Raw genomic sequence first — 15,244 nt, 5'->3', positions numbered from 1 at the left:
AGTGATTTTTCTAAAGATAGTAAAATTACGACACAACAAACTAAATAGTTTTCCTCTCAAAATCATCAATCTAAACATTCAAGTATTCAGAAATTTTCTTAAAACTCACCTAGGGTTCCTCTTCTCCAACAAGAGTCCTAAAACCTTCAAGTCAAAAATTCAAGATACTCCACTCTAAGAACTTCATAAAAGAGTTTCTTTATCGAGAGCAAGCACGAAGATTCCAGGATCAATGTTTCCTCCAAAAAACCAATGTTCTTCCTCAAGCTCAAGATAAAATCAAGTCTCCACAAAAGTTTTCAGTCTAATAGCTTCATAATCAAGTATGTAAGGCTATCATAGTATTGTACTAGTTCGTCCTCACGCCCCATATTTACTTTCAAATAATTAAAAGAGTAATCTAGGGTTCTATCCTTAGATTTGAGTATCTTGAGATGAATTGATGTTGAGTTCTGAGTTCTTGAATTCCTGATTATTAAATTTTTATTTCTAATTATTGAATTGTTGTATATCATGCATTGAGATTTATTGAGTTGATTGTTCATTTCGATTTTACAGCATGACCCTTATCCCTTAGTATTCATTGAGTTCTTATTGAGAATCTTTTAAACAAACATAATGGTTTTGAACTGAGTTATGAGAAAGCAAAGAGAAATGTTGAGAAAGAGTTTGAAAATTGATTAGAGAGAGAGTGTAAGGGAAGTAAGAAGTCCCAAATGTATCATTTAATTACATTGAGAAAAGAGAAACTTTGATTTCTAAATGAAGTATGAGTTCAGAGATATTTTAGAGTAGTTACCTTTTTTAAGAGGATATTTTGAGTATGTCACTCCCCGAGCCTACACCCTGGGAGACCATTTCTGGCCCCAAGCGAACCCTTGGCCTGACTTTCTTAACTCAGCGGAAACCTAACCCAACAGAATAACTCAATGCAAATGCAAGGTTACAAAACAACTTAACTTATAAAATCTGGCCACAAAGACAACTCAAATCTCAAAATAGAATAGTTACATATATACATAGATGAGAGACTCAAAACTAACTGACTAACTGTCTATGAAGACTCTAAAATACTGAGATGGATGTTGGGACAGACCCCGCAACACCCTAATAAAACAAAACTAAGAACACAAAATAATTGAGTCCTCCGGAATGCAAGGAGGCTCACCACCGACTCTGGAGTGCTCAGCTGGATCAACGGCGTACTGGATGCTGATCCTGGTTACCTGCGTCTGCATCATAATAAGATGCAGGCCAACTGGCATCAGTACTTGGAATGTACGAGTATGCGAGTTGAAAAACTAAACCACAACTTAAGCTTGCAAAGAGTAGAAATGAACTTTTACCTTGGCTCTGTTCGACTCATGAATAACTGAACTCAATATATAAAGCAATAAGACACATGCAATATATAAGGCTTGTAAAACAGTATAAACAACTTAGCTTGTTAATGATAAAACAATAACAACTCAACTTTACTTATATAAAAGTAATATAACTTATGTGAGGGGTTCTTTAACCGACAACCACCACTATGAGCCCTAGTGATGATACAACGTTTTACCTCACGTTGCCCAAGGACCATCCTATACCTTGCCGTGATAAAAGAAACTAACTTTACTAAGTGGATCCACTAGCTTAACTTTCGTGATCATCTAAAAAGTATGACTAGAGAAATCCCATGTTGGCGTATGGCTCTTATGGAGAGTTAAGTTAATATGAACTCGTGTCCCCAATTCGGTGCTCAATACTACTCCCAAAAATACTTTGGCTCATAAGTGTCTTTAAACACATCAGATAATTACTCAAAACTTAGCCCAAAGGCTCTTTTGGAAAACATGTTTCCTCTCTTACTCAAATGTAAAAACATTTATAAACTTCTTTGGAAATACTTAGTTCCCTAATAGCTTTTGAGAAATGAACTCGACTTTAAACTCTTGACTTAACTTGGAACTCTACATTCTTTACTTAACTTGAAACTTGAGTCTCTTTAGTTAGCTTGAAACTCTATACTCTTTACTCGACTTGAAACTTGAACCTTAAAATGAAGTTTAAACGTTCAATAAAGACTCTTGAACAACTTTGAAAACTTGCTTTGACTTACTTAACTTCTAAGCTTGGCTCTAACTTCGCTTGACTTCTAACTTCACTTGACTTGGAAACTAACTCTCCTTGAATCGGATTATGAATTCAAGGTGTTTGATCACTTGTTATGGATGAGTTTGGGATGTTAAGATGTACCTTAAAGTATTGGAAACAACTATAAAACATAAGTACTTTACCAAGGAACATGTATGAAAAAGTGGGGAATGAAGGTAACGGGAAAGATTGGCGTCCTTGGCGCTCTAATAGGTGCGGGGCGCCAGTCCTCAAACTTCAGAGGGGCCTGCTGGGTGTTCTGCCAGGCGCTCTGCCCCAAGGGGAAAGTTCAGCGTCCCTTTTTGGGGTGCGCTGGCTGGCGCAACAGCTCAACGCTTTTCCCCCAAAAATCCGACTTTTTCCCCTTGTTTCTTTCCAACTCTAAACCCTCTCAACCTCAAAGGTTCCAGAAGCAAAATCACAACCAAATCATGTCCCAAATCAACAAGGAACTTCAACACCACAATCAACAACACAACCAACAACTTCAACAACACAACCAATCTTTTCTTGAAAATAAAACGAATTTGGAGTGTGGGGGAAAGGACCAACCCCAACACTAAGGATCATAAAATCCCTCAACATACAAGAGATTCAACTAAAAAACACAACCAAATCATGTCCCAAATCAACAAGGGACTTCAACACCACAATTAACAATATCAACAACACAACCAACAACTCCAAACAACACAACCAATCTTTTCTCAATAATAAAATGAGTTTGGTTGTGGGGGAAAGAATTAACCCATCACTATGAAATCACATACCTAGTAGGGATCACCCCCGACGATATCCACGATGATCTCCTTGCTTGATCTTCCCTTTCTCCTCTTCTTCTTTTCTTCTTTCTCTCTAATCTCCCAAGCCCTAACTCTCACTCTTTTAAAATGGGACAAACTGATCTAAAAATCAGTCTAACACAACAATATAACCAAAAGAATTGGTTAGGGAAAAGGCCAAAATACCCTTAAAATTTTCGGACGGATATCTCTGCCAACTTCCCAACTTCCAAAGGGTATAACTCCCTCATACGAACTCGAAATTGAGCAAACTCGGTGGTGTTGAAAAGATCATTCCACAAGCTTCGCAAACATAACTGGAACTACTCCTAATTCATACTGAGCTAGGAGTTATGACTGCTCAAAGTTGGCCAAAAACTCACTTTTTCCCACACTTAACCAAATTTCCAGATTCTGAACTTAGCCAAATTTCCAGATTCTGAATTTTTCCAAAAATGACTACTTCCAATTTCAAGCTTCTTCATATTCATTTTAAATTGTCGGATGTTACAGAGTTATTACCTCAAAACATAGAAAGAGTATATTTTATACATTTGAGCATGAGTATATATTTTGGGAGTAGTATTGAGCACCGATATGAGATGAGTTCAGACAACTCAAAATCTTCATAAACCATGTCTGTCAACATGGGTAAAAGATTATACTTTTTAGATTTATCCTTTTTGCTTAGTGGATCTACTTGGTTGAGAGGTTCTATACCCCGACACGGTATATGACAGTTCTGACAGCATGGGCGAGACGCTGTATCATCATGTAGCTCATAGTGATGGTTGTCGGTTAGAGAATCTCCCAAATAGAGTTAAGGTGTATTTTTACTATATCACTTATTATGTTGAGTTTCAGAGATGAGTAAGTATTTTTTGTTAAGTTTAAGTGATTTCATTCATTAAATTCTTTACATTTGGTTGAGTTTATGCTATATCTATTGCAGTCCTTTCATTCAATTATTTCACTTTGGCTATATTACGTACTCGTACATTCAATGTTGCATCTTTTAATGACGCAGATACATGCACTTACGATCCTCTACAAAAGTCTGTTGAGATCACTTTTGAGTGAGGCCTCCATGCTTTCGGAGGACTCCAATTTTGTGAGTTATTAGTATTGGGTTTTGAGAATTTGTGGGTCTTGTCTCGACACTCATCTTTATTTATGACAATTATTCTTGTGAAATACACTCAAAAATGATTTATCTCGTGTCACGTAAGATGTGTATATTTGCCATAAATGTGAGTTGAAGCTAAGTTTGACACGAAGATGTGTGTGTTTGCCATATATGTGAGTTGAAGCTAAAGTTATAAGACTATTTGCCATAAATGTGAGTTGAAGCTAAAGTTATAAGACTATTGCCATAAATGTGAGTTGAAACTAAGTTTTGCATGAAGATGTGCATGTTTGCCATAAATATGAGTTGAAGCTAAAGTTAAAAGACACATTGCCATAGATACCAGTCAAATCCAAGTTAAAGACACATTTGCCAACTAAAACCAAATTGAAAAACTTTTTCGTTTTTGTACATGATACAGCATAATTATTGTTGTTACTCTTAGTGTGAAGCTTTGCAAGCAAATTGCAACACTTTCATATATCACCATCACAACTACAACAATTTGAACTTAGAATTGTAGGGGTTTACCCCAAAGGGAAGCCTTTTCAAAAATTGTCACGATATTTAATTTAGACGTTCAAACTAAGTCATATTCAAAAAATCCTGATTCTGCCTCTGGAACCGTGCACTATTTACATGATGGACATTTCTCTTGAGACTAACTTGTCATCTGCTTTGTTTAATCTGTTGTGTACTCTTCATGACATATTTTGGTGCTTGTACAAGTTCTAGTGTTGCTAGAACCTCATCCATGGTTGGCCTAAGTCTCGGATCAACGTCAAGGCACCTCAAGACAAGGGAAGCTGCAGTTTGTGCACCTTTCTTTGAGTACTGTCCTCCCAATCTTGTGTCCATTATTCTCAACACTCTCCTTCTATCACTTAGGAATGGTTTTGCCCATTCCACCAATTTCTCATCAGCACCTCCTGCATTTTCAGCACCCGTTGATCGTTTTCCGGATAGCAACTCTAGTAGAACAACTCCAAAACTGTAAACATCATTCTGTGGTGTGAAGTGACCTGTTATGAAAAAGTTGAATTGGAAAGTTTAGTGAAAAAAGGCCTTTACCACATTAGTCGCATACAAAAATAGCAAAGAGTTTAAATTCTATGCACTGACGTTCAAATTGCTTATAAGGTAATACAAATAGTTTTTAAGGTAACACGTGATGCTTATCAACTGATTTAGAAACCTGATGCAAGATATTCTGGTGCAGCATAACCGGTAGTACCAATAACTCTGGTCGAGACATGAGTTCTGCCTCTGCTAGGACCATCTCTTGCCAGACCAAAAGCCGATAGCTTGGCATTGAAATCCTGCAGAAGTGCAATGAAAAACTTACGCGACTTAAGAGTTACTTGTCTAATGCTAATCATTACTAAGTCAGTTTTGGAGTGCTTACTGAATCAAGTAGTATGTTTGAAGCCTTGAGATCGCGGTAAATAACATTTGCTTCAAGGCCGTGTAAGAAAGACAAGCCTCGTGCAACATCTACTGCAATACACATTCGTGTAGCCCAAGGTATAATCTGAACTCCCTCTGTTCACAAAACAATTGAAAGACGTTAATTGTCAACCTTATAACTAAGCATACAAAAACAAATGTAAGGAGATATGACTCACTTTTAAATAAATGATTTTCCAAATTTCCTTTTGACATGACTTCATAAACAAGAAGTCTGTTATCAAGCTCCCCGCAATATCCAATTAAGCTCACAAGATTTTTATGGTAAAGCAGCCCTAAGTAGTTAACCTCTGCCTGCATGTTTGGTTATGTCGAAAACAAAGTTAAATCACAACAGTACAAGTGCTGCAAGAGATGTTAACTGCCAAGGTATTGTCCACTCTGGCCAAATCCCACATCAACATGTGAGGGGAAGTTTAGTGATCATAAAAGGCGGAGTCAATTCAACTTTGAGGGCATCTCCAAGGTTAAATCCCGAAGGGACAAAACCATGACGCCCTGAAGTTAGGTCCAAAGCGGACAATACCTTGGCAATTAGACCTGGACAGTTACAGTTAAGTTCTTCACGACATACAAGCCATTCTCTATGCCCTTGGAAGCTTCCGGGCTTAAGTTTCTTGACAGCTACAACCATACCACTTCCTGGTTTGCAAGGAGCAAAAGTATTCTCATCTATCCATCCTTTGAAGACGTAACCAAAACGTCCTTCGCCAAGAAGACTATCAGCTCGGAAGTTCCTAGTAGCATTTTTCAGTTCATTGTAGGTAAATGACTTGAGGTTGCTTGGAACAAATGAATCATTTGAGCAAAAACTGTTATGGAATGAGTGTTTATGAGAATGAAACTGTTCCTTTTTCACACTGCTTGAAGAGCCAGAATTAGAATCTGAAATAGAAATTGCCAAGTAAGTTAGGGTTGAGTATACGAATCCTTACTGTTCATGTCACTCCCCTTAAGCTTCTCTAGCACAACAAGTTATGTACATTGTCTAAAAAAATCCAAACAAATATTGTAACTCAATAAACCAAAGCAACAAACTTCTATACAAAACAAAACACAAAAGAATGAAAAAAGAACAAGGAGACTGAGCGCGCAGAAGCTAATAATTGCAAACTTTGACAACAATAAATTAAAGTTTCTAGTGTAGCAACAAAGGTGACTCAAAAAAGTTCAAAATCTAGGTGTGACATCATTGCATTTTTCTCGAAGCTCTTAGTAAAATTTTTGGCTTCACAACTAGTCCAAAGTCATAGAGCCTTGGCTAGTGACACACAACAATATATGAATATCATTTACAAATCATAATGTTCAACTTTTGTATACAAATTATGTTCAAAGGGAATTGTACCAAAAAATAGGCTAGAAGAAGCATGATCAAGTTTTGAAGATTTTCCAGAGCAAATCCCCATTGTAATGAGAAGTTTATAATACTTTGAATTTTTTTTGGAAATTTATAGGGAAGGGAAAAGAGAAAAAACAGAAAAAATGTCTATATTTGGAAAAATATATAGTTGAATAAATTAACCCAAAATTTAATATTATTCCTTAGTGGTCTTCAGTCAAGGACAATTCCTAATATAATAAGATATTCATTGAGAAAAAAGTTTGACTACGAGCCCATTTGGATTGACTTAAAAAAATAGTTTTTAAGTCAAAAATAAAAAAGTCAAACTAAAATGATTTTAAGTTAAAAAATAAAAAGTAGGAATGTCTACTTTTGGTTTTTATCTTATTTTAAGTTATTTTTAGCCTGACCAAATACTTACTAACTTATTTTAAGTCATTTTTTTTTTTTTACTTTTATTAAGTTATTTTTATATTTGTCAAACACTTACAGAAGTCAAAAACTGATTTAAAATAGGTTTGACTAACTTTTAAGTCAATCCAAACACCCTCTAAGAACCACTTATTGCCATTTATACATAACTTGTTGATTTATTTAAGAAATTATAATACATGAACTATTTATAATTAGAAATAAAATGCTTATTATTCGATGTATATTGGTAAAAATATGAATAAAACAAAGACTATTTGACCAAATACATTAATGAAGTGTGCTACCACTTTCATGTATATAATTATAGTTATTACTAATTATGATATGAATTTCAATTTTCAAAGTTTTGATTAATACATTTCTATATAAGATTGAAATTAACACAAAAGGAAATAACTTGAAATTTATGTTTTTCTTTTTTCGACAACAGTAATAGTTAAGTCAAAATTAATGCATTTGGAAAATGTAGGATTCTGCTGCACATAATTAATAAATTAGATTACATTAATTTAATATTTTAAATAAAAAATTTAGATACTCAAAAACCATACAAAAAGTACTATAAATTGCAATTTTTTGCATATCAATATACTGGAAAAATATATAGTAAAATGTTAGTCAAAGTTCTTATAGTTTGACTCTAAAAAAGGAAATCATGACAATTAAAAGTGGATGGAAGAATTACTGTATGTAGCATTAATTATGAGTTTTTATACACGTTTCATTTTTAGGCAGAATAAACTGGGAGACCACAGTAATAGTTTAGTAAAAAAATTGACTTCATTAATAAAATAAATAAATGTAAACTACAATTGTAATACATTTGAATTCAATACATTATACATATTATAGATATTTTTCAATGCACTTATTGAATATATGACTACTATATTTTTAATACAAGAATATATATTAGTGAACAATTGTTTATAGATTTGGAGAATCCAAGACACTAAAAACCTCTTTTTAGATGGGGTCAGATCAGAAAGTTCATGTATTTGAGGAGGTTGCAAAGCACAAGAAGACCAAAGATTGTTGGCTTATTATCAGTGGAAATTAAAGGTGTATGGAAGATCATCCAGGTGGTGATGAAGTTTTGCTTTCAGCAACACGGAAAGATGCAACGAATGACTTTGAAGATGTCGGCCACAGTGATTCTGCGGGGTTCTCACCCCTTTCCTCCGCGAACGAGCCAAAAGCTCTGCAAACATGGAGGATTGCACCAGAACACATAAAAACCAGACACCAAAATATCACTTTCTTAACAACTTAACCTTTCAAACTCAAAACTTACGAAAAATCTCAACTTTCAACTCAAAGATCAAAACCAACTTCTAAAATTCAATCAAAAACGACTCGGGGCAGATATTAGGAGGGGCAAAATAGGAATTTCCACATAAAACCAGAAATGACCGACTGAGTCATTACATTATCCACCACTAAAAATCATGTTCGTCCTCAAACATAAGGCAAAAGGAAGTACCTAAACCTTCGAAAAACTGAGGATATCTGGCACACATATTTGACTCTATCTCCCAAGTCGTCTCACCGACTGAACGATGCTTCCACTGCAACTTCACTGAAGCGATATCCTTGGTCTTAAGCTTCCGGACCTGCCTATCCAAGATGGATAAATGATCCTCCTCAAAAGATAATTCTGAACCCAACTCAAATGAATCAAGAGAAAGTACATGAGACTCATCCAGCACGTACTTTCGAAGCATGGAGACATGAAACACGGAATACACAACTGAAAAACTCGGTGGCAAGGCCAACTTCTATGCCACTTCTCCCACACGGCTCAAAATCTCAAAGGGTCCAATGAATCTAGGGCTAAGCTTTCCCTTCTTTTTGAACCTCATCACACCCTTCATGTGTCACTCAGAGCTAAACATGATCACCCTCCATGAACACCAACGCTCGAACTCTCTGATCCACATAACTATTTTGTCAACTCTAGGTTGTCAACGGTCTATCCTGGATCATAAGGACCTGCTCCATAGCATCTCTAAGAAAGTTTGTATATAATGAATCCATTTCAGCTGAATCAAACCATTCGATCAGAGATCTACACCGCCTACCATATAACGCCTCAAATGTGATTATGTGAATATTGGAATGGTAATTGTCGTTGTGGGCAAATTCTGCTAAGGGCAAATGTTGATCCCACTTAGCATTAAAATTAATCACACAAGATCGGAGCATGTCTTGCAATACCTGAATTGTCCGCTCAGACTGACCATCTGTCTAGGGATGGAAGGCTGTATTCATATCTAACCAAGTACCCAAACTATGTTGCAATGCCTTTCAGAAATGGGAAGTGAATAATGAACCTCGGTCAGAGACAATGAAAATAGGGAGTCCGTGTAATCGCACAATCTGATTGATATAAAGCTCAGCTAACTTCTCTACCGTATACTTCACCCGAATTGGGATGAAATGGCCAGACTTGGTCAACCTATCAACAACCACCCAAATTGAGTCATAACCACTTACGGTGGTGGGTATTCCCACAACAAAGTCCATAGTAATCCACTCCCACTTCCAAGTAGGACTAGACATCCTCTAAGATATACCTCCAGGCCGCTGGTGCTTACTTGACTAGTTAATAAGTCAAACACCTCAAAACAAAATCTGCAATATCCCTCTTCATACCACACCACCAATAGTGCTAGCTCAGGTTATGATACATCTTTGCCGCTCTCGAATGGATGGAATATAGGGAACAATGGGCCTCCTCAAGAATCAGTCTAGTCAACTCACCCACCTTGGGCACACAAATCTTGCCTCCAATCCACAAGACACCATCAGAATCAAGGATAGCCTCCTTGGCTTCCCCTCTCACCACCTTGTCTCGGATGAGACATAGTTTATCGTCATCAAACTGACACTCACAATTATGCTTAAATAAGGAACAACGAGCCTTAATAAAAGCAATCAAACCACCCATCTTCTCAGAAACCCGCCACCGAATGAGACTGTTGGCTAACCTCTGAACATCTCTAGCTAATGGTCTTTTCTCCACACTAATAACGTCAAGACTTCTCATGCTAGAAGTCTTTCTACTCAAAGCATCGGCCACTACATTGTCCTTTTATGGATAATAGAAGATGGTGATGTCATAGTCTTTTAGTAGCTCAAGCCATCAGAGTTACCTCAAGTTGAGATCTCTCTGACTGAATATGTACCGAAGATTCTGATGGTCCATGAAAACCTCACAGTGCACCCCGTACAAATAATGTCACCATAGCTTAAGCATAAACACTACGGCTGTCAACTCTAAATCATGGGTAAGATAGTTTCTCTCATGGGTCTTCAACTGCCTAGAAGCATAGACAATCACGTTACCCTTCTACATTAGAACACCACCTAACCCGACTCCAGAAGCATCGTAATAAACGATAAAATTCACACCCTTCCCTGGTAAAGTAAAAAAGGAGCCGACGCTAACAAATTCTTGAGCTTTTGAATCTTTCCTCACACTCATCAGACCACTAAAAACTCATACTCTGACGAGTCAATCTAGTCAAGGGAGATGCAAATAGTAAAGAAGCTCTGCATAAATCATCAGTAATAAACTATAAGTCCCACAAAACTTTAGATAACAGTAATCGATGTAGGTCTGGTCCAACCCCTCACTGCCTCAATCTTGGCTGGATAGACCTGAATACCCTCCCTGGAGACCATATGTCCCAAAAATGCCACATAATCAAGCCAAAACTTGCACTTCAAAAACTTGGCATAAAACTTCTCTTCCCTCAATCTCTGGAGTACAATCCTCAAATGTCGATCGTGATCTCTCTTAGTCTTGGAGTAGACCAAAATGTCATCAATGAAAAATATCACACAAGTATCCAGATAAGGTCGGAACACCTCTTTTATCAACTCCATGGACATTGCAGGGGCATTAATCAAACCGAACGACATCATAAGAAACTCATAGTGATCATAACGAGTCCTGAAAGCTGTCTTAGGGATATCCAATGCCCTAATCTTCAGCTGATGATAACCGGATCTCAAATCAATCTTAGAAAATAGAGATGCACCCTAAAGCTGATCAAACAAATCATCAACATGAGGAAGAGGATACTTGTTCTTCACTGTCACTTTGTTCAGTTGTCGATAATCAATACACATCCTAATGGATCCATCATTCTTCCTCATAAACAACATAAGAGCACCCTATTGAGAAACACTAGGGCAAACAAACCCCTTACTCAATAAATCCTGATCCTTTATTTCCTTTAACTCATCTTAAGCCATACGATAAGGAGAAATAGAGATGGGCTTGGTGCCCGGCTCCAAGTCAATATCCTTATCCGAAGGAACACCTGGAAGATTAGTAGGAAACACATATGTAAACTCTCGCTTCAGGGGAACAAAATTCATGGGAGGTGGCTCAACACTAGTATCCCAAATGAAAGCCAAGTAGGACAAACACCCTCTATCAATCAGTCTTTGAGCTCTAATGAAGGTTATAACCTTGCTAGGGTAAAAACCACTAACACTCGTCCACTCAACTCTCGGGACACTCGACATTGCTAAGGTCATAGTCTTAACATAACAATCAATAATAGAATGATGTAGAGAAATCTGATCCATACCCAAGATAATATCTAAGTCTACCATCCTCAAAATGATCAAGTCTACCCAAATATCATACCCGACCAATAAAACAAGACAAAATCGGTACACTCGATCCACCACTAAGGAATCACCCACTAATTTAGAAATACGAATAGGAACAGATATGCAATTAGACAACATATCAATCCCAACAACAAAGTAGGTAGACACATATGAGAAAGTAGATCCCGAATCAAACAACACAGACATAGGTCGATGGCAAACTAGGACGATACATGTGATCACATCATCAAAAGTCTCAGTTCGGTCCTCCTTGGAAAAACATAATAATGGCCATCTCGGCCACTTGTAGTCTGAGTAGAGCATCTACCTCTATCCTATGGAGCTAGAGTACCCCTACCAGTAGTCCTGCCACCTTTACCGAACTGAGTTTTGCCTCGAACCTAGTCAGAGGTGCTGAATCCCTAGCCGGAGAAGATGAAATAGAACGCTGAGGTCCTGAATGAATCTGTAGAGGACACTATTGCATCATATGACCTGGATCCCCACAAACATAGAAATACCTCAGCATAGATAGCTGCTGCGAACCTGATGAACTACTACGGCCACCTCGGACAGAACCAAAAGAACCTCAGGCTGACTGCCCACTCTCAACTACTGGCATAGAAGCATGAACTGACTCAAGGCGCTGGAAGGAACTACCACCTATATACGAACCTTTGCCTCTAGATGAGACACTAGAAAACTAAACAGAAGAATGGACCCTCTTGGGCTCCCCAAACTTCTCTAAGACCATCACCTATGCTTCCTTGACAGGGCTCACAATGGACTAGAAGAAAGCCCTCTCTCTAGATGCCCTAGACACATAAGATCTGACGGAGAAAGTCAACCCTCTCACAAACTGGCGAACTCTCTCTTCCTCATCTGACACGATAGTCAAAGCATGCCTAGAAATCTCAAAGAAATGGGCCTCATACTCAGTCATAGACAAAGTGACCTTAACCAAGCTCTCAAGTCTTACACGACTCTCATCTCTCACGCTCCACACAATGAAGCGGTCCTGGAAAACACTAGAAAACATATTCCACTCTGCCGGAGGAGATCCAATTGATCTAGACCTCACAAAAGTCCTCCAGTACCACTCTCTGGCGAGACCACTAAGCTGAAAGGCAACGAATCGAATACAACGAGCATCCACCATACCTACAGCCTCAAACATCTCATGTCATAAAGTCAAGCGTTCATGAGCATCCTTGTCTTACCACCCTGAAACTGGGTGGTTTCATTCTCTGAAACCTCTCATAACACTGCTAATCAACCGCTGTCAAGAGAACCTCAGGAGCAATTTGTGCACCAATAACCGATGTAGGAACCACGGGAGGCTGGCCCACCCAAAGATGAACACTTGGAGTCTGCTGCTGACATAGGGTCTATGCCCTCGGAGAAAGGTTCCCTAACATACTAAGCATCCTCTACAAAGTCTCCTGAAACAACGGAGCCCCACACTCAATAGGTACTTGATCCTCAACAACCTCAAATTGTGGCTCAAGAGAAGTCTCTCTAGCTCTACCTCTGACTGGTGCCGCCCCATGGGCATGACCTCTAGCTGGTGCTACTCCATGAGCACGACCTTTAGCTCAGGCCCTACCTTTACCTCTACCTCTAGCAGGGGTATTCACATAGCCTTGGGGACTGTCTCCCTTCTACCTCCGAAAACAAAAGCTCTGATCCTCGACATCTACCAAAACAATACACGGAAACTCAGCACTAGCGAAGGTAACCATGCATGATAAGAAAAGATGAATAAAAGAAAGTTTTCTAACAATCGTTGTAGCCTCTTGAAGATAAGTACAAACGTTTCTGTACTGATCCTCAAGACTCTACTTAGACTTGACTTGTACATACGTGAGACCTATGAACCTGGGCTCTGATACCATTTTGTCACGACCTAAAAATGGACGTGATGACACTTGTCTTTTCTTACCAAGACACGTCAGCCTCAACCCAACGAAGACGAAAGAAAATTGGAAAAACAAGATAAATCAGAAAATTTATTCCTTCTTTTAAAATCCCAAAATCTTATTATCACGTGTACAAGCTAAAACATACATAAGTGTGGAATTAAGAAATAAATACAAGTCTCAACCTTTATTTCTTAAACAAAACAAAGTGTAAGAAAAGGTCCCGCCAAATGACAAACATCTACCTCTTCAAGTCCTTGACGAGCCTTGAGGTAAATAGAAGGAGAAAAAGATCACGCAGGTCCGAGCTCATAACCTATACAAGTGTAGAAGAAAGGGTGAGTACTAACAACACGGGACCCAACAAGCAACCTACTAAACAAGCAACTAGCTAGAAATCAAATACCCCTTAGACTCCAACCGAACCTCCTTAAACTACAACCTGCACATAAATCAGCCCAACCTAGCAATTCTATAATACACGGCTCATAGGCCCAATATTCACAGTTCAATCTTCACAATTCAATAATCAAACAAACCAAGTAAGTCATTCTCAATGACAAGTAGTTTAGTCACACATAACAAGTACATCAATCTCAAGTATCAATGAAGTCACACATAAGCATTAAATATATCAAGTAAAAATAATAAACCTCTTGCCAAAACCATTTCTTATCGGCACAATATCGCTAGCCGGAACCATTTCCCATCAACTTTGTATCACATCACTAGCCAAAACCATTTCCCATCTGCTTTATATCACATCACTAGCCGAAACCATTTCCAATAAGCTTTATGTCAAATCACTAGCCGAAACCATTTCCCATCGGCTTTATATCACATTACTAGCCAGAATCATTTTCCATCAGCTTTATATCAAATCAATAGTTGGAACCATTTCCCATAGGCTTTATAACTCATCACATGTCTCATCACGGTGTTCAGCGATCAAATCACACAAGAAATATCACACCACATAGAAGAGACAACAATTTGCACAATTCAAGTCCACATTCATGCTTTCAAGCATTTCATTAATCAATCAATAATGGTTACATTAAGATAATTCACATCATTATGTTCAACACATAGCCTTTTTTATCTCAACCCTTTTTATTCATTTAGGTATAACAAGTGGACAATTTAAACCCTTCACCTCATTCTCATTACTCCTAACACACAATCAACAAAAAAACATACAAATTCAAACTAGAATTCAAGATTTAGAAAGCCACTTGCCTTAAATCAATCAACAATCAATCTAATAGTTGAGTCTTTTCCTTCCGAATCATTTTTGAAGCCACATAATCTATAAATAAACAAGTATTTATATTCACTTTCCAGAAACAACAACACCCACAACTATTTCCTTGAAAGGTGGGTCAATCAACACAAAACTCAA

General features: G+C 37.7%; 1 protein-coding gene across 1 annotated transcript in view; it reads right to left on the bottom strand.

Moving 5' to 3' along the window:
- LOC125859622 (probable serine/threonine-protein kinase PBL3) overlaps nucleotides 1-15,244 on the bottom strand; it is a 34,780-nt gene that overhangs the window by 13,770 nt on the left and 5,766 nt on the right. Inside the window, exon 2 of the mRNA XM_049539408.1 lies at nucleotides 6,383-6,399. Within this exon, the coding sequence (XP_049395365.1) occupies nucleotides 6,383-6,399 (17 nt within the window). The remainder of the gene's footprint in view (nucleotides 1-6,382; nucleotides 6,400-15,244) is intronic.

The sequence above is a fragment of the Solanum stenotomum genome, chromosome 1 (genome assembly GCF_019186545.1).
Source record: "Solanum stenotomum isolate F172 chromosome 1, ASM1918654v1, whole genome shotgun sequence".
NCBI lineage: Eukaryota > Viridiplantae > Streptophyta > Magnoliopsida > Solanales > Solanaceae > Solanum > Solanum stenotomum.
Note: the sequence above shows the minus strand (reverse complement) of the source record. Positions and strands in the feature narration are given on the sequence as shown.